Source organism: Gallus gallus, chromosome 11 (assembly GCF_016699485.2).
Source record: "Gallus gallus isolate bGalGal1 chromosome 11, bGalGal1.mat.broiler.GRCg7b, whole genome shotgun sequence".
NCBI classification, from domain to species: Eukaryota; Metazoa; Chordata; class Aves; order Galliformes; family Phasianidae; genus Gallus; species Gallus gallus.
In genome coordinates, this window is record NC_052542.1 from 1,266,831 (window position 1) to 1,291,476 (window position 24,646).

The 24,646-nt window shown below is 52.8% G+C and overlaps 1 protein-coding gene across 12 annotated transcripts in view; it reads right to left on the reverse strand.

Annotated features, from left to right (window-relative positions):
- Nucleotides 1–149: 149 nt before the first annotated feature.
- The window catches only part of PLEKHG4 (pleckstrin homology and RhoGEF domain containing G4), an 82,766-nt gene continuing 58,269 nt past the window's right edge, over nucleotides 150–24,646 (reverse strand). For 5 of the 12 annotated variants that reach the window (XM_015279197.3, XM_015279198.4, XM_046899590.1 and 2 more), the window contains 11 exons: nucleotides 22,522–22,644; nucleotides 21,883–22,074; nucleotides 8,809–9,695; nucleotides 6,727–6,976; nucleotides 6,277–6,366; nucleotides 5,749–5,973; nucleotides 4,953–5,123; nucleotides 4,583–4,796; nucleotides 3,897–4,013; nucleotides 3,550–3,813; nucleotides 150–3,195 (listed from right to left, as the gene is read on the reverse strand). In XM_015279197.3, coding sequence (XP_015134683.2) covers nucleotides 2,867–3,195; nucleotides 3,550–3,813; nucleotides 3,897–4,013; nucleotides 4,583–4,796; nucleotides 4,953–5,123; nucleotides 5,749–5,973; nucleotides 6,277–6,366; nucleotides 6,727–6,976; nucleotides 8,809–9,695; nucleotides 21,883–22,074; nucleotides 22,522–22,644 — 2,862 coding nt within the window. In that variant the 3' untranslated portion in view covers nucleotides 150–2,866. The remainder of the gene's footprint in view (nucleotides 3,196–3,549; nucleotides 3,814–3,896; nucleotides 4,014–4,582; nucleotides 4,797–4,952; nucleotides 5,124–5,748; nucleotides 5,974–6,276; nucleotides 6,367–6,726; nucleotides 6,977–8,808; nucleotides 9,696–21,882; nucleotides 22,075–22,521; nucleotides 22,645–24,646) is intronic. The other 7 variants (XM_040646014.2, XM_046899591.1, XM_004944102.5 and 4 more) reach the window with 6 other exon arrangements.

The following is a 24,646-nucleotide window of genomic DNA, read 5'->3' on the forward strand; positions in this document are numbered from 1 at the left end:
CCCCCATCCACCACCCTGGTTGGAAAACAGTATTTCAGTCTCCCCTCAGCCCTTGGAGAGGGTACCTGGGTGCCCCAGGGACAGCTGCGCTCCCCACTGCACGGCTGTTCCCTCGCAGACTGAAATCACCATACCACACACCAACAAGATTCATATAAAGAAAATAACCTTTATTAGACAAATCAAACCCTGAAAGAAACAGCATCAGGTAAACATCAAGGGTTTTGTTTGTGGGTTTGTTTTTTTTTTTTTTTTTTTTCCAGCAATGCAGAAACCTTTGAAACTGAAACTGAGACATTCAGGAAGTTTGTTTGTTTGTTTTTTGCATTGGTAAACTCTTTCCCTCTGGTGACATGAGCTATTGCTGTCCTGACAGCCCCAAACCTTGCATTAACTTAGCAATGATTTTAAAATAGTAACTTCTAAATGCGTCCCAGTGCAACCGTTCCCCACATATACAAAGGTGTCAACTGTGTTCTAGCTGCTGTCTACAAAAAAGTTTTGTTTTAAAAACAACACATTCACCTTATTGAAAATAAACGAGTGTTTTACGTACAGTACAGGAATTTCCAGAGTCAGAGGAACAAGTTTAGGGTAACGTGTGGTCTGAGTTTGGCTGCTCACAGCCCCTGCAGCCGGCCCAGCAGCAGCCTCAGGTTGCTGCTGCCCACTGAGAACTGGGCCAGCAGCTGCACAGAGGAGCTGGGGGGCACAGCTCAGCCCTCAGCACGCAGCCCACTCCCCTGCCCCCACCTCACCTGGAGGAAGGCACTCCTGCTGGGCACGGCGAGCTGGTGGGTTAGTGCAGGAGAGCAGGGGGTTAAGACAGAGAAGCTCAGCACCGAGGCACTGTAAGAATGGTCTGAAGAAAATAATTCACCGTAACAATGAAACTTGCTTTTATTAAAACAGGAGTGTTAAGCCAAGAAAATAAATTATTGCTATGATAGACATATTTAGAACGTAAGGAAGGACGTTAAGCTTGAGCTCCAGGTCAATATAACCCTGAAACGGAAAGTTACTCTACTTTTCTTAAATACCTTGGTTTCTCTTCTTGCCCTTCCAAAAACTTTATAAAATGTGCAGCTTACAGAACAAATAGTAACAGGGTCACTTGTAACAAAAATCTGTACAGCACATAGCTTTAAAAATAATACATTTTTTTCAAACAGCTATGTTACTTATTACTTATAAATATAGGGCTTAACACATTTCAAATGCCCGAGGTCCCATCCAACACCAGAGCTATAAGCGTAGCTGACAGAAACCTTCCCAGGCTTCCCCCCGCCAGAGGGCAACTTTTGTCCTGTCTGACAGAGCCTGCTTAAGTGTAAAAACATCTTCACAGATGAAGACTGTCTCCTTCTGCTGGTCAGAGGCCTGGGGTCTTCAGTGAGTTTGAAATGGCAATCAAACCTGGAACACAGCACCGTGCAATGGGTTAGACTGGCTGCACTCCTACGAGGTAGCAGGATCTGCAGCCTGCAGCTCCCCAGCCTGGCCAGCTGTGAGTTTGCAAAATACTTTAAAGCCACGGTTTATCAGAGCTGCGTTTTGGTGCAGAAAGAATGTTTTGCTGGAGGAGGCTCTGCGGGAGGCTGTCTGTGTTCCCCAGGCTGTGAGCTGCCCCTGTGCCTCACGACTCACCCAAGGCCACGTGCTGCCGTCACTGCAGTGGTGACTGCTTCAGAAGGTCCTGTCTGCCACCTGCCCCAGAAGGGGTTGGGAGCCCCAGCCTTAACCTCAGCGACTGGCACTGTTTAGGTCAGTACAACACCCCAACACGCAGACCACAAGGCATGGGCTCCACCATCCGTCACCCTGTGCCTTGCCTGTTCAAGCCCTGATCCTGGGGAACAACATCTGGTGGTTCCCTGAGGACTTTCTGCCCATGACCTAGCAGGCTCCTGTGACTGGTGCTGCCTTCCTTGGAGGTTCAAAGGAAACTGGGATAAATCCAGCTGGGGGAGAACACCATGGATTCCCCCTCAAGGCAGCTCAGTGGGACAAAAGGAAGAGCAGGATTTTGGCAAAGAAACAGGTTAGTGGTTAGACAGCTGGGCAGCACTGAGAGCAAAGAAACTCATTTGAGCACTGACGCATGAATGAGGTGGCACTCAACCTCTGCTACCTGAACGTGGTTCTGCTGGTTTTGTTTCTGCTCCTTCAAACCAGAGAGGCATCACACCTGTTATTTAAGGTGATGGGTCTGGCTGTGGGAGTTGGTCAACTCTAACCAGATCAATGAGAGCCTCAAAGACTGGTCAGGAATGTACGTGGAAAGCTTCTCAGGGGAAGTAGAGGGTGAGGCTCTCCTGTCTCAGAGCTCCTGACAAACGTGACCAGCACTCGGAGCAGCTGGAAAATCCCCTTTAGGGGCTACTTACAACAACTCCACTTCCTTAGGCCGTATACGTGTGCAGAGGGGATCACACTATTGTCGAGGGACTTATGGTGGCCTGGCCTGCTTTCTGCAGAGGAGAGAAGCCAGCATTAGTATGGGGTTAGAGGACAACAGCATCAGGACACAAGCTAGTGGGAAGAGAGGTGGCTGAGAACCCTCAGGAACTAAGAGGAGAAGCAGTTACATCACAGAGCAAAGGCTGCCAGTCTTCCCCACCGCTCCACATCTCATCGCTCCCCACAGAAGGCCCACACCTCCCAGGGAAGGAGCTCAGCAGCATCTGCGGCACAGCTCCATCCATTCAACCCCAGGATGTGCCGTGTCCCCTCCTGACGCAGCCTCCAGCACTGCAGATCCTTTCCAGTGCATCTCCTCAGGGATCTCGGTCACTGAAGGTGAGGCTCTCGCAAAACAGGGGCTCTCGCCTGCCCCAGAAAAGGCGAGTCTCTGCAGGAGGAAGTGTCACTTCCCCACAGCAATTCCCAGCCCAAAAGCAGCATCTTCAGTCCCCACGTGAGAGGCAGCGCCTTGAACTGGGGAGGCAGTGGTGGGAACGGGCAGAGCGAAGAGAGTGCTTTGGCTGCTTGCACTTACTGCAGAAATGTACTGGCTGTTCGTGAACCGGGGTTTGCCCTCCATCGCAGAGCTGTGTTGTGAGCCCAGGGGCATGAAGGGAGGTGAACCCATGTCCTCACAGAAGCTTTCTTGTGGGATGCTGGAGACACAGCCACTGTCGGAGCCGCTGGAGCCGCTGCCTGACATGCAGTGTGATGACTCGGAGCTCTCTGTGGCTGGGGAAGAACAGGAAGGTCATTCTGAGGACCACGGATTTGCACTATGCCACTGATGCCACGTGCACTCAGTAACAAACCCTCCTGCAGAGGCGTGGTCACACAAGGCCACAAGTAAGTCTCACTGCTACCTGGGCTACTTTAAAGCCACAGGCAACAAAACATTCTAAGGAATTGTAATAAACAATGCTGGAGATTGATCAGGAGACAGCTTAGCTCGGGGCCAGCAGGCAGGGGAGGCTCTGCTGTGACTCCAGTGAGCCTGGTGTGACCACGCAGTGGGGACGAGCACACAACACAGGGACACCAAGGGCACACCCCCAGTGTGCAGCAGCACGGGAGGCCCATACGTACTCAGTGATGGCTGGCTGCTCGTCTCATGCTCCAGCTCATCTTCCTCAATGCAGGGGCTGACATCAAAGGGGCGCCGGGGGGCCAGAACACCGGGCAGCAGTGCCTGGTCCAGGTACATGTGCAGGTTGAGGGGCCCCAGCAGCGAGGAGGAGGATGGGCCATATGCAGCAGGGGTGCTGCCAGCAGAGAGCTGCGCCTGCGTCCTCTTGTAGGGGTTGGAATGGTCAAAGAGAGACACCGCAATTGATGCTCTGGTCCTGGCAGCTGCCATAAAACACAATGGAAAAGCCATGAGTGCCAGCCTGCTGGGCTCACCTGGAGCAGGGACAGGCAAGGCTGGCACCTACCTCTGCCTTTCATGATGTAGTCAATAGCACGGTCATTGATAGCAGCCTCACTGGGTTTGATATCCAGGAATGGCTTGTTGCCCACACCCATGGAGACCATCTCCTGCATGCGGATTTCTGCAGGGGAAGAGCAAGGTGTTCAACAGCAACTGCCAGGCTGCCCCAGCCCTCTCCGCAGGCATCCTGCTGCCCCAGGGGCAGGCTGCTCCTGAGATACCCCCTTTCCATCTTTTCTCCCACTGTTCCCCAGTCCTGAGAGTCTCCACAAACAAGCAGTCATGCTTTGCTCTGGCTCCAGGGTCCAGTGCCATGCCAGCTGTGAGTGTCCTGCCAAGCAGGAAGCTTGAGGTGGAGGGAAGGGACTCAGCCAGCCTGAGCCACGCAGCTGCCACTCCGATAGCAAGGCTGTGGGGAGAACAGTGAGCTTTTCATAAGCGGTGCCACCCTCACGGGGCAGGAAACCCATACTGACATCTCCCATTTCTCTCAGGGCACACAGTCACACAGAGTGCGGACTGCCATCAGGGTCTCTGGGGACAAGGAACAGGGAAGGGACAGCACTCAGCCAACCCCAGCACATGCTCCTGAGGCTGCATGCAGGGACACGGCTGCTTGCTGCACAAAGCTGTCTGGTAATAGGCTCCAAACCTACTCAGAACAGCACGAGCTGAACGGGGCTCCCGCACCTTTTGCGGCACAGACGCCCTGGGAAGGAATCACACCTTTATTGCGGGCTGCCTGCTGCCACAGGATCTTGGCAATGTCACTGGTCCAGGCCTGCTTGGTCTCAGCTGAGCTGGCCTGGAGGATGTAAGTGTCGCTGGACTTCCGCCTTCGGAACCAGATCTCAAAACGCAGACCACTGTCCCCAGAGTTTTCCGTCAGACCGATGTCTGCAGTCTGCCAGAAAGAAGGAAGAGCAAAGCATCAGCTGGGGCTGCACCAGGAGCAGGAAAGTTGAACTCAGTGGCAGGCAGGGCAGGGGAGAAAGACGATCTTCTGGGAGAAGTCCAGAGTCACTTCCTGCACAAGAGCAATCTGCAAAGCTGCCCTTACCTTGAAGGAGCGCTTGTAGATATACACATCAAAGCCACCCTCGATCCTCTTGGGCTTGCTGAACAGGATCAGGTCCTCAAAGAGGAAGACGTGGCGCTGGCACTTCCTGCGGCCCAGCCAGATGGCAAACTCGTCCTGCCGTACCAGCTGCCCCTGCTCCTTCAGGTTCACCTGGCCACAGGGAACAGCCTGGTAAGAACCCAGAAGCTCTCCCAGCAGCAGGGAGCCCAGGGCTGGGCAGACCTGGACACAGAGCACAGGTCCCACATGTGGCCCACAAGGGAAGAAGTGGACACTGTCTGTCTCCTTGAAGAGGTGAGACCACCACGTCCCCTTGGGCTGTATGGCATTGCTAGTGGCCACATCTGGCCGTAACAACTGGCTCAGAGCTAAAGTCAGAGCTGCAGCTCTTCCCTAAGCACAAGCCACTGACAACCTTCTCCTGCCACCCCACACAGATCTGTGACAAATCTCTGGGCTGGCAGCTGGAGGCACCAGCCTGGCCTTCTCTTGGAGGATGAAGTGAACGTACAAGGAAAGGATGCCCACCTAGCTGCCACCCAGGCACACCCAGGTCAAGAAGGCAAGCACTTCAGTTCTGCCTGCTCCAAATCCATCTTCCTCCACCCTGAGCCTGCAGCAGATCAGGAGACTGCCAAGCCCCACTGCACCCTTGCCCTGTGCTTCAGGAGTCAGCACCTTGACCACTACAGGGATGTGCCACGCAACCCAAAGACCCTAAGCCCGTGGGGGGGGAAAGGTAGCTTGGTCCCCAGGCAGAGGCACTGAAACATACGTCACAGTCACGGATGGCATCCATAGCCAGCAGGTCATTCCCATGCCGTAGCTGGAACTTCACCATCTCCTCTGCTGCCCGGAGGTAGCCCAGCTCCTGCTCCTGGGCCTCACTGCACTCCTTGATCAGGTCCTTCAGGAGCAGGGCGTATTTGCTCATGCGCTGGATGGGTTTCAGCAGGTAGGAAGCCAGGTCCATCTTATCCCCCAGCTGCACCTGCTTGAACTGAGAACACAGCAGTGACATCAACAGCTCAGCAAGGGCAGCCCCAGGGCCCTGCACAGGCACCGACACATCCCCAGCTGACCAGGGCCTCAACTTCCCAATAGGGCTACTCCGCTCACCCTACAGTGAAACAGGATGGATGCTGCCATGTGCTGGGCACCTTCCCAAAGCACTCACTGCTTTGGGGCCCCTGGCCCCACGTATGCTTGTGCAGAGCTGTGCCAGAAGGCAGAGGGTACCGGGTAAAACAGGGCAGTGATCCAAACACCATGAGAAGCCATGGATGTGAGCAGTAGCACTTACCTTGAAGAAGGTGTTCCCATGGCTGGCCAGCAGTGAGTCTGACTTTGGCTTGTTCTTGCTGTATAAGGCGTACATCCCAAACTGGTCTTTCTGCAAAAGAGATCTGTGTATGAGGCCTGGGCATGCCCAGGACCTGCAACAGCCATGCCCTGGGTCGGTTACTGCAGCACTCTGCCTCTCCCAGGCTGCACCAGAGCCTCCTGTCCATCAGGACAGACTTTAAGTTCAGCAAGAGCTGGGGAACGTTCTCACCTTCCTGCTCCCACAGCAGCTAGGACTTTTTCCATCCATTTTCCTGTTTACCCCTTGCTCATTATGTACCCCAAGAAACATGCATATACCATCCCAGTAAGAGCCGCAGCCCACCAAGGCACAGCTGAGCTAGACTAATAGGTGCACAGAAACCAAGCGTGGAGGAGCTTGACTCCAGGAGAAGGTGTGCTGCCTTACGTGCCGCAGGAAGCAGTGGCTGACGCGCAGCGGGTGGTTGCAGCAGCTCTCGAGCTCTCGCAGGAAGTACTGACTGTGGAAGTCATAGAGTTTCTCTAGGTTCCCAAAAATGACGCTGCGCTTCCCCCGCAGGTCCTGGGGCAGATCCAGGCGCTCCATCTCAGGGAAGTAGCTTTCAATGATGTAGCAGAGCGACCTGACGTACTCCCGCTCCGTGGTCACCATCTCATCGATGATGTGCCGCAGCTTGCTGCAGGAGGGAACAGCTGGCCTGAAGGGACCCTGCAAAGGGCTGCCCCCCAGAGCCCTCCCCAGGACACAACATGGGGATGATCCCTTAGTACCACCTAAACCCAGATCCACAACCTTCTGTGAGAGCTGCCCCTCATAAAGCTGGTAGCTAACCCAAGGAACTTCACAGTTCTGATCAGGAAGGGAAGCCCTGAGCTGGCTGTGGTCCTGAACCAACCTCAGCAGGGTCCAGTCCTGCTCCTGGACACAACAGGCTGCTCCCATAAATCACTGTGCTTCCAAAAAAAGGAGAGCAGAAAGGCCAGTGGCTTTTGTGAAAAAGAGTCAGCCTGGTGAATGTGAGAAGCAGTGTTAACATGGGGGAATGGGAAACTCTTCTCCAGCTTCTGAGCTGGAGGAAGAAGGGCTCCCCAAACAAGGAGGCTGCAGCCTAGAGCAGTAGGACCAGAAGGAGTGACCCAGCTGGAGGTTCTGTAAGTGCTCCAGCTGGGACTGAGGGAGCTGCCCTGACTCTCCTCCAAGCCAAGAGCTTGCTGGCTACCACTGGAACACATGTGCACTCTGCTTAGCAAGAGGGAGAGAGCCTCAGCCCCTCTTAGCTGGGTGCCCCATTCCTGCATCAGCCACAGCCCTGAGACTGGCAGTCCAACCATCCAGGGCTTGTCCCAGAAACCATCAGTGGGAAATGGCCTTCCCATCAGAGCATCAGAATACAGCACTTCCTAGCACAGGTCGTTCTGTGCTCCTCTGAAGGGACTAGATCAGTACTGGAGGTTTCCACTGTGAGGCAGTACAGCACCAGACACAACCACCTGCACCACGTGCCCGTCTTCCCTGCTTCTCAGCTTTCCCCAGAGCTCCTCTGGCTGTTCAGAAGTCCAAATCTCCTGTGCTGCTGCTCCCTTGAGAAGAACAGGGTCAGCCTTCTGCCTCTGGTGCTCATCCCCTGCTGTGAGCCTTACTGACATGTGCTAGGCTCCTTCCACAGAAGGAAGCAGAACTTCTGCAGAGCAGAAGCAGCAGAGGAGCTCTGCGGTCCCAGCATCCAGCCCAGGGTTCTCACCTCTCACATCAGTAGCAAACTGGGTCCTGCAGAGCTGCACCCACCTGCTGATCTCCCCCTCCCACTTCTCTGCTTGGGGAGGAAGAGAAGGACAGGAACCCAGCAGCTCCCATTGCTGGAGGGAGACCCTTCAAACCACTCCTGTCTGGATTCAGCCCCTTGATTGATGGAGGCACACAGAGTCTTCCTGACTGCCCTACTGTCTTTATCTGTTCCAAATTCTTATCGTCTTTTCTCTTTTTTTTCTTTCTTCTATGAGAACAGTTCAAAGACCTGCCTGGTGACTCCCTTATGAGAACATCTCAGATCCCTGGGCTCTCTCTACCCAGAACATATTGCAGTACTACCAAAAAAAAAAAAAAAATCCTCAAAGACAGAGAAGGGAATGAGCAGAACAAAAGCCAGCTGTTCGTCACTCGAACAGAGATTTCAGCCCTGAAGGGCAACTACAAACACCGTCATACCTCTGAAGTAGCTGCCACAAAGTGCTAGAAGTGCCTCCCTATCGGTCTAGGTACAGCCCCAAAGGAGTGTGAGGGCATGACATGCTGCTTCTGCTCTGCTGCAGCACCTGTGGCGCAGGCTTCGTATGACCCTGAGTGCCATGCTTCTGTGGACCCCCATCACCTGATATCAGCAGTGCTCCCTCTATCCGGGAGCTGCTTTTCTCCTGCTTTTAGAGAAACAATGCTAGAGAAGCCACAAAGGGAGAACAACTGCCCACCTTTCCCTTTCCCCCTGCAGTACTGAGCACTGCGGTCACTCACCTGCCCCAGCTCCTGGCCTCTGCAGAGCCACAGCCACGCTGTCCCTCCAGCTGCCGCAGTGCAAATGTCCTGTCCACCAGCTCCGTGCTGCTCACCTCCAGTCCCTTGATGAAGACACCAGTGTTGCCATACCTGGCTGGCTCGCTCAGTGTTCTCTGGCAGCCCGACCACAGGCTCTCACCGCAGGGCAGGTCAAAGCTTTGGGCCTTACGGAGCATCCTCTTGGGAGGCAGCTTCCCAGAGGCAGGTGTGGAGGCACAGGATGGCTTCATCTCCAACGTTTCTAAGATGCTCTCCAGGTTTGACTTCTCCTCGGGCAGTTTTGGTGACTTGCAGGCCCCGCTTCCAAAAGCAACTCTGCCAACGTGAGGCCCGGCCCCGAGTGCAGGTTGGCAGGCAAATTCTTCCCCAGCACCGAAATCACCAGGGCAGCTCAGGGAGGGCGAGGGAGCTTTCTCTTTAGTCCACCCCGTGGAGCGACTGGGCCGGCTGTGGGATGTGCCAGGAGTTCTGTCCCACTGTGGGCCGGGGGCAGCCCCCTCAGAGTGCCTGCGGTGGGACACGCTGCCAGCCTCGCTGCCCACCTGTGGCTGCTCCGACAGCAGTGCCCTCCTGGTTCTCAAGGCTGCTTCCAGCTTCTTTTCAAAAACCAGCTTGGTCTCTTGGCATTTGGACCACGCGAATTTCCACTGCTTGAGTCCCTTGTCGCTTTTCAGTTCGCAGGCCAGCTCCTTCATCTCCTGGAAGCGGGCATCGCTGATGTCTGGGTGCTGTTCCTTGTAGCTCTCCAGGCACTTGATGACCCCGGCGCAGTGCTCGGCGGAGCTGCACTCCTCCATGCTGATGCAGGCGAGGTGTCGCATCCCTTCCAAGGCCCACTCGTACGCCTGCGGAACAAAAGGCAGCAACCAGTCAGAGGAACTCAGGGAAGAATAACCCCAACTCGGTGCCCAAAGTGCCAGACAAGAGAAAGGATCAGTGTGTGGCCAACGCAGTTCCTCAAGTGTGAGTGAAGGGGGGGCTGCTATTGTCAATGGGGCTTAACAATTCAGCAGAACAAGCAGCTCCTTTATGCGGAGGGCTTCAGCTGTGCCGGCTGCTTGGCCACAGCCCCACCGCCACGCCAGCACCCACACTGCTGGGCATGTTTGCCTTCCCCAGGGGGATCCCAGGGAAGCTGCTGGCAGGAATTTGTACACCCCGGTGTGGCCCTGCAGGAATGCTGGGAGCAGTTTCACAAGGCTCAGCTCGAGACGAGCAGACACAGGCCTTGCAGGTACAGCGCTGCCCCGTCAGTCGAACAGGAGAAGTGGGATGAAATGCCACCTTAGTTACACAACTAAGGAAGAGTGCCTGGCTGCCATGGCCCCACATACCCCTGTGCTCAGTCCCAGGAATGAAGGCAGCAGCCTCAGACCCCCTGACACTTAGGATTGCTGAACACCAGCACACAGGGACTTGCCTTGCTCTGAGGGCAGGCACTTCTCTTCAAAGCTGCAGCTGCGTGCTGTGCGTGCAGCCAGCCCCATTACTCATACAGAGCAAGACACTGCTTCAGAAGCCAGCAGCTGCACAGGGAAAATGCCTCTCAAGCAGCCCCACACAGCAGCAGTCCCTCATCCCCTATCACCAGCACAGGCCCCGGACCTGCCGCTCACTTAGTCCAGGCATTGTGCTGCTGGGGTCAGTGGGCAAACAAGATGCCAGACTCCAGTGGGTCTGATTTATCCAAGATATGGAGGCTTCTGTATTCCATGGAGGACAGTCTGGCTTTTACTGCCAGCAGGAGGGCAGACGTCCCATGCAGAGCTTTCCCTAGACTGGGGACCTCACTTCCATTCTCAAATGGGAGAGAGGAGCAGTTCAGAGGCTGCTTTTATTTCTCATCTACAGATCTGCCCACAGCCTCGGCAAGGAGGAACCAGGGCTGCAACCCACACAGAGCTACAGCCCCACCAGCCCTCATCTGCATATGCTATCTGTCTGCTCCTGGCAAGGACTGTAAGGCAGCACAGAACTCAATCCCACAGCATTTCTACCCTCCCCAGTGCCTGTCACAGGCTAGTGAATAGCTCAGCTTTGTTCCCTGCACAATGGCAGCAGCCCTCCACACCCCACAGCTTGCCTGCTAACATGCTAAGTGGCCACCAAGGCTTTTTCCAGCCACGTCATCTGCTCCAACTGTCCCATTCAGCACATGAAACAGCAGCCCTGTCCACGGGCAGAGCGCGCCCCAGCATGCAGGGGGAAGCATCACCACACAGGTAAGAGCATTGCTGATATCTCTGTCCCAGGACATTACAAGCCACGTAGCTGACCCAGCCACACCACGATGGGCACTGAAGATATGGAGCATCGGGGGAGCAAGCAGAGCCATGGCTTTTCCAGACAGCTCTAAGTGCAGCAGGGCTCAATGCTCCCACTGAGATGTGGAACCAGGCAGGAAGAAGCCCGTACCTTGGCTTTCAATCTTCACCCCATAGACAAGTTGTTACTGCAGCTCTCAATTCGAGGGTGAAGAGAAGCATGCCTCCTGCCTGCAGAGGACTAGCCACGCAGCAGCAGCACAAGGAGCAGCAGCAGGCTGTCCTGCTGGGTTTGGAGGGAGGCCGGGCTCCTGGGGACCTGCTGGGCCACAGAACAGCCAAAGGCACCGCTGACTGCACTTGTCCCTGCTTGGTTCACCATGGCAAGGCTGGCAGCACGTCGAGGGCAGAAGCTCCTCATGTTTGTCTCTGCTGGCACTGCACAAGTGCCATCTGCACACACAGGCCAAGGGAAGGTGCTCAGCCCTGCCTCTCAACGGTCCCAGATCCCCCAAGCCAATGCTTGCTATCACTGGTCCAAGACTGAACCTAACACAAAGCCACCCCAATCCTCCCAGTCACCAATGGGTCCCCTTAGGCACCAGGTAAGCAGGGACTCACGGCTGCAGGCTGCCCTGTATGCCAGCAGTTCAGACCAACCCCAGTTAAAAAGCTGTTTTACAGTGAAATATATTAAAAAGCAAAGTTATCCAGACTGAAACCTTCCTGAAAGAGCTATCAGTCTGCAGACAGCAACAAGGCTGCTGCTCTGCGAACCTGGAGAAGGTCCTCAGCTCCACTCACACTTTGCTCAGCCTCCCCTCCTCAATACTAACAAGGCTGTAGGACCTGCAGAGGGCAGGGTGGTTAATTAGGAAAGTACTCCTCCTACCTGCCCAATGGGATGGAGCGGGTCCATGTCTCACCGTGTATCACCATCTCCTGCAGCCGACTGAGGCAGGGCCACATCTGCAGCCCACGGCTGGGCTCGGCTATTCACAAGCAAATGCTGCTAGCCTAAATACCAGATCGAGAAGCCCTGGAAACCAGAGAGCAGGCAGGGGGGAAGGGTCTGTGCTTCACACGAGAACTACTGAATTGTGGGGAGAACAGCCTGCCTGGGTGCAGGCCAGGTCCCCTTTCTTTCACAGTGCAGAAACAGAGAAAAAAACAGCCCCACTAACCCCAAATGCAAGCAAGATGCAAAGCAAGTCGCCACCCAACACAGGAGAGCTGTGGAGCAAACAGGGCAGTCTCTTCTGGGTGTTGCAATGCTTTTTCCACGTCTCAACGCTGAGGCCCCTGCTCACTTCTAGCAGGATTTGAGGCTGTATAAGCAAGCAGCTGCCCTTGGAGGTGCAAGAAACCATGCAATTTCAGATCACAGCCTCTCAGCAAAGCCAGCAGTTACAAGCACTCTCTCTGTGCAGAGGTTTGCTGTTGCCCTGTCCCCCACCCTGTTGCATCCGTCTATTCCACACTGCACACGAAGTCCTGTCTGGGATTCATTAACAGCAGAAAGCAGACTAACCAAAACCATGTCCTGTAGGGCTGCAGCTCAGCTTTAAGCAGCCTCCTGAAATACAAAACTAAATGGTTCCTGAGTTGCTGTGCCCCCATGTCTCCCCCACCCCTCTCCATAGGAGAGACCACTAACATCTCTGGTTTGCCTACACTAGCAAAGAACACTTTCAGTCCAGTATTTGCACTGCTGCCTGTTACCAAGTGCTTAGTGCTGTACAAACACCACATGGGGACAAAGGGTGACAGGCAGGCACAGACTAAATCCCCTAGATGTAAGAATAAGAGGAGAACAGGCAGATGCCCACAGCTGGGCAGGGAAGAACAAGGCATGAGGAAGTGGCAGCAGTCAGCAGGGAACACAACGGACCACACAGGCATCAGAGAGGGATGGATCCACACACAGTCTCAACTGCAGATCAAGGACAGGGGAAACTCATTAGAGCAACACGCTTAGAAAGTGCAGCAGCACTCCAGGTGAACGTGAACAGAGCTCAAAACTCCCTTCCTTTGCCCTTGGGCAGCTAAGCTTTGGCAAGACCAGGAGAAGCTAAATTACAGGAGGAGATAATTGGATGAAATGGGATTGTGCACAATTTCTCCTCTCTTGACGGCAACACGACGACCCAAAGGGCAGTTGTGGCCGGTTGCTCTGCAGTTGGCAAGTGCTTGAGCTTCTTTTTACTGCTGTAACTGCCAAGCAACACCTAGCGTGGCTCCATTAAGAGCAGGCTGACTCAACTAATGAATCACAACAAGCCACAATAACCTTCGCTTCGCTGCGATTCAGAGCTTCCACAGAGCAACCTGTGCAGACACACACGGATGAGCGTATTTACGTATTTACATGCACTAAATGACTCCCCTAGGAAGCTGGGCAGTGAACATCTGAGGTTTGTCCTCCCAGCAGCACACAAGGTGCAGTTTCCCCCACTCTCCCCTTTATGCTCCGTGCCTTTGAGCAGATTCTGCACTGCTTATTTTTGTCTCATCAGCAGGGTTGTCTCAACATTTAAAAACCTCCTGAGCCCAGAGGGCTGGGATCTGAGATTGCTCCCAGCACAATCAGAAACTTTAACATTTCTGTTTACTACAAACCAGCCTCTGTGTTTGAAGCACTGCCCATCTTCTCATGAGCTCTCACCGCAAAGCTCTTCTGTCAGTAAAACTGCTTACCACCCCTCCTTACTAAAGAACAGTTGCTGCTTCACTGCCTTCGTATCATCCTCCCTCCTTCCTGATGTCTCACCACTTACTCAGCGTGTGCCAGCCCAGCCTCACCCTTGGACACTGCCAACAGCACAGCTGCAGTTAGGGGCACGCAGCAAAGTACTCAGCAATGCTGTGCTGAAGGAGCAAAGAGAGCTTGTGAAGCACAACTGCGTGCTGAGATCTGCTGTCACCAACAGCTGGGACCCAGGGACAGATCCTCCACCTGGCCACACCGGGCACTGCAGCCATGAAAACACCTCCAGGCTCATTTGAATGAAGTCTCACACATTGAATTTTTACTGATGGCTGAAAAACCAGAGGCATGAAGGAGTAAGTGCGTGTTCGTGAATGTGCAACCACTGCCTAGGGGAGAAGGAGGAGGAAAAGGGCAGAGATTTCATACTTTTTTTTAGCAAAGAGTAGAACTCCTTTTGATGAGAGCTGCAGGCCTCATGCTGCCAGCCAATTCAAGATCAAACCACTGCAAGACTGGTGACTCACTGAAGCTGGTGTCTTGCACAGCAGCAGCAAATCGTTCTCCACTCTGAGACTGATGTCCCCTCAAGAGGTTTTTGCACGTATTGCTCCTACACTTCTCCCAACAGCCTCATCACCACGCTGTGCAAATGCCCCCTGTAATAGCCCCACACTGGCTCCTGGTTAATGATATCCTCCACACTCAGCTGGGGACTGTGAAACCTCCAGCATGCCCTCGGGCCTGGATGGGGAGCATTGCTGCTTTCGCTGTACTCTTCAATTCCCATCCTTTCCCCTGTGACACACAGAGTCAAACTGCTTCATTCTTCAACGATGTGCTGCTATTTGATTGGCCGAAGGGAAGGGCATTCTGCCCAAACTGCCTTTTCCAGCCCTAAAAACAATCTGTGGGGACCAGAGGAGAGAGCACACCAACCTGCACATCGCTGTCCCATGGCACAGCTCCTTCCACTGCAGCTCAGCTAGGAAAATAGCTCCCCTCGGGAGATGCGGGGCTGAAACCAAACCCAGCACCAGCACATCTGTCAGGCCTCCCTTCTTCAGCCCCTGGCTTAAGGGACACACTGAGATGCACTGAAAGGGTCTGAGCCCCCCTGGAGCAAGCAAAGGAGCCCGGGCAGAGCCAGTGGCTCTTGGGAGAGCCCTGTCCATATGGCAGGGCTTTGATATGCAGATCGGAGCCATTGTGAGCCACAGCTCCATCTGTAAGCCGAGGGCAGCTCCATGTCCAGATTGCCCGAACAGATCTATTTAACTCCCGTGACTAAAGGGAATTCCAGACTCCAGGAGGATCCAAGTATCCAGATGGATGCCAGCACACGAGCATTCAGAAAGCCTGCCGTCCTGCACAACTCCTGTCCCAAGATCCAAGCAAATAAAAGCATCCAAACCCGACATCCTGCTTGCATGCCCAGGGCTGGGGGCCAGCTGAGGGAAGACCTCTGCTAGCATCACATCTTACACCTCAAATGCCATGCATTCCTCTTGCAGTTCAGCTGGAACCCAAGCTAGGAAATCCCAACACCTGCTGGTACGATACACTGCTTCCCTGCCATTAGGGACTGCCTACCAGGGTCCCAACCCTGGAAAAGATTTGCTTTCACTGCTGTGCCAAAGCAGAGCAAACCCCACACTTTTGGATAACTGTCAGATGATGCTCACAGGCAGCCAAGGCCACCAAGAAACTGTTACAGAGCACTGAGATCAAAGTTTCTGCAGCACATCGAGTGTTGCCTCCTGCATGCACATTGGGGTCCAAACATGTTGGCACTCCTGGGATCAGAGAGGCAGCTGAGGGGCAGGCAGCCAACATCCCAAAAGATGCTATGTGCTGGGGTGCTCCAGCCCCCCCTGCCAGCACTGAATTAGGGAGAAGAAACAAGGACCCTAACAGCCAGGTCACACAAGCAGAGCCTGAAGCACTGTGGCAGGTGCTGGAAAGCATCTCACCCCAAGAACTCACCTTCAACCATGAACTGTGCTTGGATGTGGCACGTGGAAAAACCCCAGCTAATCCACTGTTGCCTCTAACGAGGCAACCCTTACACGAGTTCCACACCTCTGCTGTGCACCTAGAGAGGAGCACTGAATGCTGGAGCTTCCACCATTCAGCCTTCTGCAGTTACAGAGCTTGCTGGGAGCTAGAAACACTGCTGTGACACCAAATTGGCGATGAAGATGTTGATGAAAAAGGAGAAAATAACCAAGATGACAGTAGATCTAGCAAGCAAATTACTGGAGAATTCATAAAACAATGTTGTCCAAACAACTATTAAAGCAACTAAATATTAAGGCAGTAAATTGGAAAAGCTAACACAGACTGGATTTACGTTGTCAGGGCTTCTTGTTTATGCAAGAGGTAAACTTCAAACTTCAAGAACTTTCTGATAAAAGAATACCCTCTGTTGGGACTTATTAACCTTGCAGGAAGGCTTCTCCAGCAAAAAGCTGGCAGGAAGGAGGAGGGAGAGATTTCATGCATTAACCTTGCATGAACTCAGCAAGAGGATCGACTTTCCAACCTCTAGGCTCAATCCCCCAAGTGCTTGAGACCACGTATGAAAATGGACACCCTTGAAATGAGAGAGCAATTCAGGCGAGATGTCTGTCCAGGGCACCATTTTGACAGAGTAACTGAGGAAGGAGAGAGAAGAGAGAGGGAGAGATGTGCCAGCTGCTGTCAGACACCAGGGGCTTCCCCTAGAGCAGCTTCACAGCATCAGGAAGGCACAGCGTGAATTTGCTGTTGTGCTACTGGGACTGTCCTTCATCATCTTCAGTACTTCTACCAGTAAACAAATGAAAGCTGTTAATGAGGAATTTCATGCAGCCTTTCCCCCAAAAAGTCGAGTCAATCTCTGTGCCGAGGCAGAGGGAGAACAGCACCTGTTATTAAAGAGACTGTGCTGTAAGCCACGGTGAAGGCCCCACACTCTCAGCAGTGCTGGGGGCAGAATTGTGTTCTGACCTGCACAGGCTTGCTATTAACAGACAAACACAGGGCCACAACGACCCATGTGTCTACCTGTAATGAGTGCTCTACAATAATGACACATCAGGTGTCTCTTTTTACACTCTGGTGTAAAGTTACACTCCGCAGTTCCTCTCCAAGCCCACTCCCAGAGCTGGGAATCACGATGCCCTTTAAATACCATTAACTCTCTGCCCGTGCCAGAACAGCCTGTGACAGAAAAACCACACTTCAAGGTCCCCAGCAGCTACCCAGCTCCTCTCCAACTTCCTGCAGACCAGCATTCACAATCTTGCTTCCCTCACCAAAGGCTGAGCAAAAAAGTACATCAATAACTTGCTGCCTGAAGGGGACTGGCATTTTTTAAATCATGGTCTGGGATGCTGCATCTGGTGTGCCAGCAGAACTCAGGCAGAAAAGCAGAAGTCTCAGCAGGTAGCTGCTGTGACTTCTGGGGAGAGCTGCCAGGTGATGCTATCTGCTGAAGCCAGCCAATTCTCACACTCTGATTTTAGCTGTCACACAGAGTTCAGCTCTGTCCCTGGGAACACGGCGGCAGTGTCAGCAGCCCAAAGCCCGCACCAACTCCACTGTGCTGCCCACAACCCAACAGCAGCCCAGGGGGGGACCAAAAACATCTGGCCTGCACGTGCAGCCAGGTGGTCTGAGGCATGCGGTCCAGTCCCACCAGCAACTTCAAGATGCAGTTAAACCCCACCTGCTATGAAGAACATGCAACATCCTCTAAGGAAGAGGAACAGGGACAGATGCTGCTGCAATACAGAGAGCACAGACCTGGAGTTCAGAGGGACCTCACAAAGACACACAGGGCTCTGCGTACATAAAAGACACACAGAGAGCACTCTGATTCATGCTGGACGCACACAAGCCTCCTTTACACTGTTTCCAAACAAATCTCAATGCAACCCACACGTCAGCCGGTCCCGCTGGATACTTGGTACTTACAGAAGCGTTTGCTGTGTCTGTCTGCGGCCGCAGTCGGATGGGGTGAGTTTAGCTCAAAGGGAGAGTGCATGGAGATCCACAGAGCAGGGCTGGGCTGGGGGGAGGAAGGGCCCCAGCCCCTCTTTGGGCCCCAGAGGCAGCAGCACTTGTTCACAGGATGGAGCGCAAGAACGCTGGCATGCCTGCAGCAGCAAGGACAATGGGGAGGGATGAGGAGGCGCTGCCATAATCAAATGCAGGCCAGCTGGCCCTCCCCCAGGAAGGGTAGGCACCTCCTTCACTTGCCAAAGGCTTTGTTTTCTAAGCCACAAAGAACAAAGTGGTGCCGGGTTGAGTGAGAGGAGAAGAGCCATCCACCGTGCAAGCAGAGCCGCATGTGAGCACAAACATTCTGTTCACAAATGCCAGTGCAGATGGAGAGAGGTTGGGTCATGCTTGGCACACGCTGAGCAGGGCTCAGAAGCAGCAGGTCCTGGCTGGAGATCCCCGCTCCCCTCGGACCTGCACAGGTTGGGCTCCTTTGATGGGATCCAATGCCCAGAGAAATGCTGCTGAAGAAAAGGCTCCAGAGCACAGTCCAAAGAAATCCCAACAAGGGAAATGCTATCATTTGTTAAGTAACCTTACTCCAACAACCCCAAGCACCGAGCCTCTGAATGGCTTCCCTCGGAAAGCAGACGCAAGGCAAGGTTCCAAGGCTCCCACCAAAACAGACCTCTTGCACAACACCCTGACAAGCCAGAAATGAGCCTTTGGGGCTGAGGCTGCCCCGGGCCCTCCTGTAATGATGCAGGCAGTTCAGCTCCAGGGCTCTGGCACCAGCTGCGTCACAGCCGCGGGGTATGCAGGTGCTGAGCTAGTGGGATGCTGCTCTGCCCTTTCCGGTTGGGTCAGCAGGGACACTTCACCAAAAGCATTGCATGCCTTCACTACTGACCTCCTGCAGGACTGCCTGACATCCCAGTGCTGGCAAAAGCCGAGCTGTGGGCTCTGGCTCATCAGATGTGCCACATTAGTTAGCTGGAGAAAAGGCACACGGCTCTTGGGGGGGGGCAGGGGAGGATGGATGACTTCAAGCTGGGATCACAAGCAGCACGGCACTTTGCTCACTATAAAGTCAAGAGCATGCAGAGACAATAAGAATGAGCTGGGAAATAACTTCGCCCAAAGAAAACTCAGGAGAGGAAGAAGTCTGAAACTTCTTAGTCTAACAAGCTAAGCACAGAGAAGGAGACTTGCTCTAGTCCCTGGTAATGACAGGGTGCTTGCTGCAGTACCAGTGTGAAGCCAGGACAGGCAGCGAGTGAGGGATGCTAAGGGTCACCCCTCCAGGAACCTCAGAAGAAGCCAACACTGGTGCTTTTGGTACAACACACACCCTTGCTTCCTCAGTTTCCCACTTCTCCCCCAAAGCACTGCCAGATCCCATCACAGCCGTGGAACTGAGTAAACAAGGGACAGAGGCCAAACCAGGCTCAAAGCCACAGGAAGATGGCACGTCCCACAGTATGCCTGTGCTGAGTCTGTGGTACTAAAACAATGCTCTGCCCGCAGTTGGAGATGGACAGCGGCTTCCTGCACCACTCCTGCCTCAGCCCAGCCACCCACAGCCCTTTCCAGGCACCAAGAAAGGAAGCGGGGACTAATGGAAACATCCAGCCTGGCACAGGTTGTGGCTTCGGGGAGGGAATCCTGCCAGCCCGTGTGCGAGCTCCATGTGGTCTGGCCCTGCCCAGCTTGCTCAGCTCTGATGGGCCACTGGGGCTGCCAAACGGTGAAAAACACAGCACAGCAGTGTGAGGGGCCATGTGAGGTGCTCCTGACCCCCTCCACAGCCTGTCTGGCAGCCACCCTATGCACCGTGTGCTCACCATGTGCAGATAGGAGGCCAGCAGAATGCTCCCACCCCTCGCGGACGGTGCGGTATGAGGGTACGAACACCACGATCCCTGCGGTGGGCGCTCCGCTCCCTTGGCACACATTGAGACATGTGGAGACATCTGAGCTTGCCAGCTCATTACCATAGTGTACATTGCTTACGCATCTCCAGGCTTTTCCCCGAATCCTGGGGTCTGGCATGCTGCAGGCTCTTTACAAGAAGGAAATCAAGGACATTACTCTGTTTAGACTCCTGCTGTTGATCCCTTCAGATATTTGGGAAGAGAGAAGGGGGTTAGGGAGGCACTGACAAGATCACAAGGCCAAAGCAGCTCAGCATCAGGGGAGAGTGAAATCACTTTAGATAAGATCTTCTGCTTCTCCCTCACCACCCAGACAACACCACTGGCTTTGCTTTTGGAAGGCAGAAAGCTGGAGATCAAGATTAAAATAATGGGTACAAAGAACTTTCATGCTGTGCAGCAGCTTCTGCCCTCATCCAACAGCTGCAGGACGCATCCCCTCCACACCCCTGGTTTCAGTTGGCCACTGGTTCACAATACCCATATGCTGTATTTACAACACTAATGCTGTTTATAGTTCTACTGAAACTGGTAAGACCAAAATCCTGCTCCCTCACTACACAGGATACCTCTCCTCTCCACTAAAGCAGCAAGCAAACGTGCCGTGCCACTGCCATTCAGCCTGCACTGTGGTGTGTAGCATGAAAGCAAAGGGGATACTGCTGCCACCAAGGACTGTATTCAATCATCATCCACCAAAAAGAAGTTGAATAAGCAGTGCTAAGAAAAGAAATGGGCCATCTCTGGGGGCCGTGCAACATTTGTGACCCAGGAATGGTCCACATAAGGCTTAGCTCTGCTGGGTGTTCATCCACAGCTTCAAAGTCCTGGCCGACCACCCTGGCTGTAGTACTACCCATGGGCTGTAGTATCCACACCTGAACAGAGGAGAGAGCAGCCACCAGGTGCTGTGGCTCACAGCTGTGTTCCAGAGATCCCCAGCTTCAGCTGGGTTGGGTCACACAGGACTGATGTTTGGCTTGGCCAGAGACTTGCCAAGGTTTTGCACACAAGGCGTGGCACCTCTGTGTGCCTCAGTTTGTGAGCAGTACAGCAACAGCCTTCTTTACCAGGACTTCACTCCACTGAGAAAGAAATGACACATTGCCAGAGAAAGAGGGTCTCCCACCTGCACAGCAAACGGCAGAGATGAGCTAGAGCAGACCTGCTGAGCATCAGCAAACAAGCAGCCCTCACATGGCACTACAGCAAGGCTCTGAGCTGCCTTCTCCACTTTCCTCCCTCACACAGGATGCTTCTCAATGTTTTTCATGTTTAGCTGAGTTTCCACCCCCTTCCCTGAGCGCTTCTGGCTGCCAAGGCAGCTCAGAGACAGCAGCTAAGTGGCACCTACATCTGGTACAGCTTAACTTTCAGTGTCTATTCTTTCTGGAATTTGAGAACTTAAAACCCAATGTTTGTACAAGTGTGGAGTAAGTGGAGCACGGGCTCCCTGGTCCTCTGTGCCTGCCAGAGCTGTACTTTCAAGTGCACATACAAAATCCTTCTGTTTATTCATATGCAACTTTAGAAATTAAGTCACACCAAATGCAACTGCAGGTCTCCTGAACAGCGCGTCTGCGTTCAACCAAACAGGTGAGAAGGTCACACGCTCATTGCAGCCACCACAAGCACCCTCTCCTCCTGGCTCTGCAGATACCCAGACCCACTCAGTGTTTGTGGCCCCTGGCCACACTCCCCAGCACCCTATTCTGGCACTCCACATCGTTCTGCATGTCTCCAAAAGAGAAGAACTGGACTAAACTTAGGATTGAATAGTAGGGTGCTACTCAGGACATGCCAACAGGTGCAGTTTACAAAATGTGGGCAACCTACCTTGGCGTGGTGGCCTAATCCAGCACTGCCACAATTCTTCTATCCCCTGCTGCCACAAAAAAGGCCTACAAGTTACAGCTCAGGCAGAAGATCTCTATTCTTAATAGACATGGATGTTTTCTTAAACACACACCAATCCTTTCTTCCACATACAGACTTGAAAAAAAATCTATGCAAATTATGATTTGTCAGCTCCCTGTTGGCATGCACACTAAATTTTGTGTATTTCATAAACAACCACGCTCCGGACTGAGTCTGAGCAGGTTTTTACACCCTCCTCCATGCAGCAGTTGCCTTGTCTCACCTTGTCAAAGAATTCATACAGCCTGACTGTCTCACAGACTCGATGTCTGCTTTCATCCAGTTGAGTGCAGAATTCTTCCAGTTGATCTCTGTAGGTCTGCAGCTTCACTCTGTAAGAATGTACATCCACAGAGGAAAAGTCTTCCCAACGATCCATCTTCTTAAGTGCTTCCTGTCCCCTTCTGCAATATTCCTGAAAGCAAAATGTGTTTGCATATGAGGACAGAGACCTGACATGGATAGTGCATCAAAGTCATTAAGCTGGGACTAATTAGAGTGGAGTTTAGGTTCAATTCAAATAAGCAGAGGTGTACTTGTTTACAGCAGAATTCTGTACAGTCCTGACATCTGTTACGATTTACATTAGCCACACGGCAGCTTGTAAAGGTCTACCCAGTAAGACCAAGAGGTCGACTAGAATCAAAAAAGATGATGTTTCCTCTTTCCTGAGGGGTAGAGCTGGTGGCTCTGCCTGCAAGAGGAGAGCAGGGAAGCTGAGTAGTGTAAAGGAATGACACCAACACCTTGGTGATGAACCCTCTACCAACGCCGTCACAGCATCATGGCTTTGGCTGAGCACGCTCGCATGCTGCCAACTCAGACTCTGGAGAACACATTTTTCCAATCAGACAACACTTACACTGGCAACAAGATCAAACTCCCTGAACTGCTTCTGTGCTTGAAGCAGCATCTCCAAAGAATCGTCCAGGTTGATCATCTCCTTTAGCTTTCTTCTGCCAACATTCTCAATCCAACTGCTGACCTAGGAGAAAAGGAAAAAAGCTCCACTATTAGTCACTCTGTGCTACTCACCAAGGCAGGCCTTTATGTGGAAAGAACAGGGAATTGCTCTCATAACACTGGTCATTTCATTACTGGAAAAAATGCGCATGTACACTTTTTCCCCATCCTGGCATTTCCAGTGTGAGCCTCCTGCATAGAGTTTTTCCACTTCAGGTTACCAAGTCATTGCAAAGTTCTGCTACTGTTCACATAGACTTAGGCATAAACAGGGCAAGTAGCTGCTTGGGTTCTGTTTTGGGTGACTCGTGGTCTAAAGCAAGCTCTGCATCCTGCAGGCTAGCCTGATATTGCTATTATTGGTACCCCCAAGTGGGATTAAATCTCCCTGCTGCCAGGCTTCTCATACCACTTCCCTTTTCTTACTGGCAGCACATAAATGATGTCAGTGCAAACACACTGATGAATTCTCACCACCAGCAACCCTTCAGAGATCTCTGGGACTCTCAGATATGGGTTTTCTGAAGGCAGCTTGCCATGCTGGCTCTACGGCTGTGCAGTAACTACAGGTTCCTTGACAGAGCCCTGTCACCACCACAGTTTTAAGCCCGTAACCTCAAACATAGGTGAACAATGAACAGCTGTATTCTAAAAGCAAAGCAGACACAGGAGGCCAAGCAGGACAACACCATCACCATTGAATAAGCATTTTAAGAGCAGGCTGGCAAGCTTGTCTGCGATGCTTCAGAAACAGCTGCACCTGGAAGGACAGATTAGTTCTGATTTCCTCACCCATCCAACTCAACCCACGTTCAAAGATGAACTCCTACTCTTCTGGATTGAGAAAGGGCCTGTGCCCATGGGGCAAAGCCACCCGCACGAGGAGTAGATGGAGTGGCTTCCCAGGTCATGACATGCAGCACAGAGGGGCACACAGTGCTGCTGCCTCCTGTTCAGGGGCACACTTGAAAGCAGAGACAGGTTGGGAACTCACTTTTGTCTCCTTTTTGTTTGCATTAAGAACCTGTGCATTTAACTTTAAGGGAGACTTTACTAGGTTCTTACATCACACTTCTTGTCATGAACACTCAGGGCATGGCGCCCAAGTGTCTACCTCCAAATGGGAAAGTCATTAGAGGATCCACCTTGGCCTGTGAAAACGATAGGCAGGCTACAGATTCCTCTGCAAATCCAGTTCTGTCCAGACAAGAGCCCAGAAGAACAATGGGGGAATCTGGCCCTAGCCCTGATCTTTAAGGATACAAGTTCCTAAGGTGAGCTCCAAACAGCACACCATCCTTCAAACAAATGCATGTATGTGTGTATGAGTGTGTGTACACAATTCCTCATACACACACGTACAAGCTATAAGAAGAGATGCATAAAACATCTCACTGTAGATGAGTTACAGCAAAGGAGACTATGAGACTCCCTAATCTACAGGCAGAGATCAGGTTTGGGGAGCACATCCAAGACCTGCAACACTGAAAGATCTGATAAGATCCTGAAGGACACTCAGAAAGCCTGAACTATTCTTTACAACTTCTCAAGGTTCTTTATCTACACAGCTTGAGGTTTCAAAGGTCTTTCTGAAAAAAATCAGTGACTGTTTACTTCAGTTATCCCACAGCTAAAGGGCTTCAGGGAACACCACAAGAAGAAAAGCTGAAGCTCCCACAGACCTGCAGGGGCTCGCAGGGTTAAGCACAGCTCTTGGTCTAAGGACAGGTATATTCACATACCTGAAGACTGTCTACAGGGGCTGTACCCAGATGCAAAAGGAGCGTGTCTGGGTCTTATCCAACAGCAGAGACCTGGGCACTGCACAGGAATCAACACCAGTACAGCAGGGAATGGCAGCGAGCAAAGGGTATGTGATGTGTGGCTCATTCAGCAGGAGGATGAAAGCAAACAGCAGGATCCACAGCTCTGAGGGACACATGAGATCATCTTCAGCTTGCTGCCATTGCCCTGCTTCTTGCCAGGGTGAAATATGAGGAATAGCTCCTCAACAGTCATGCTGG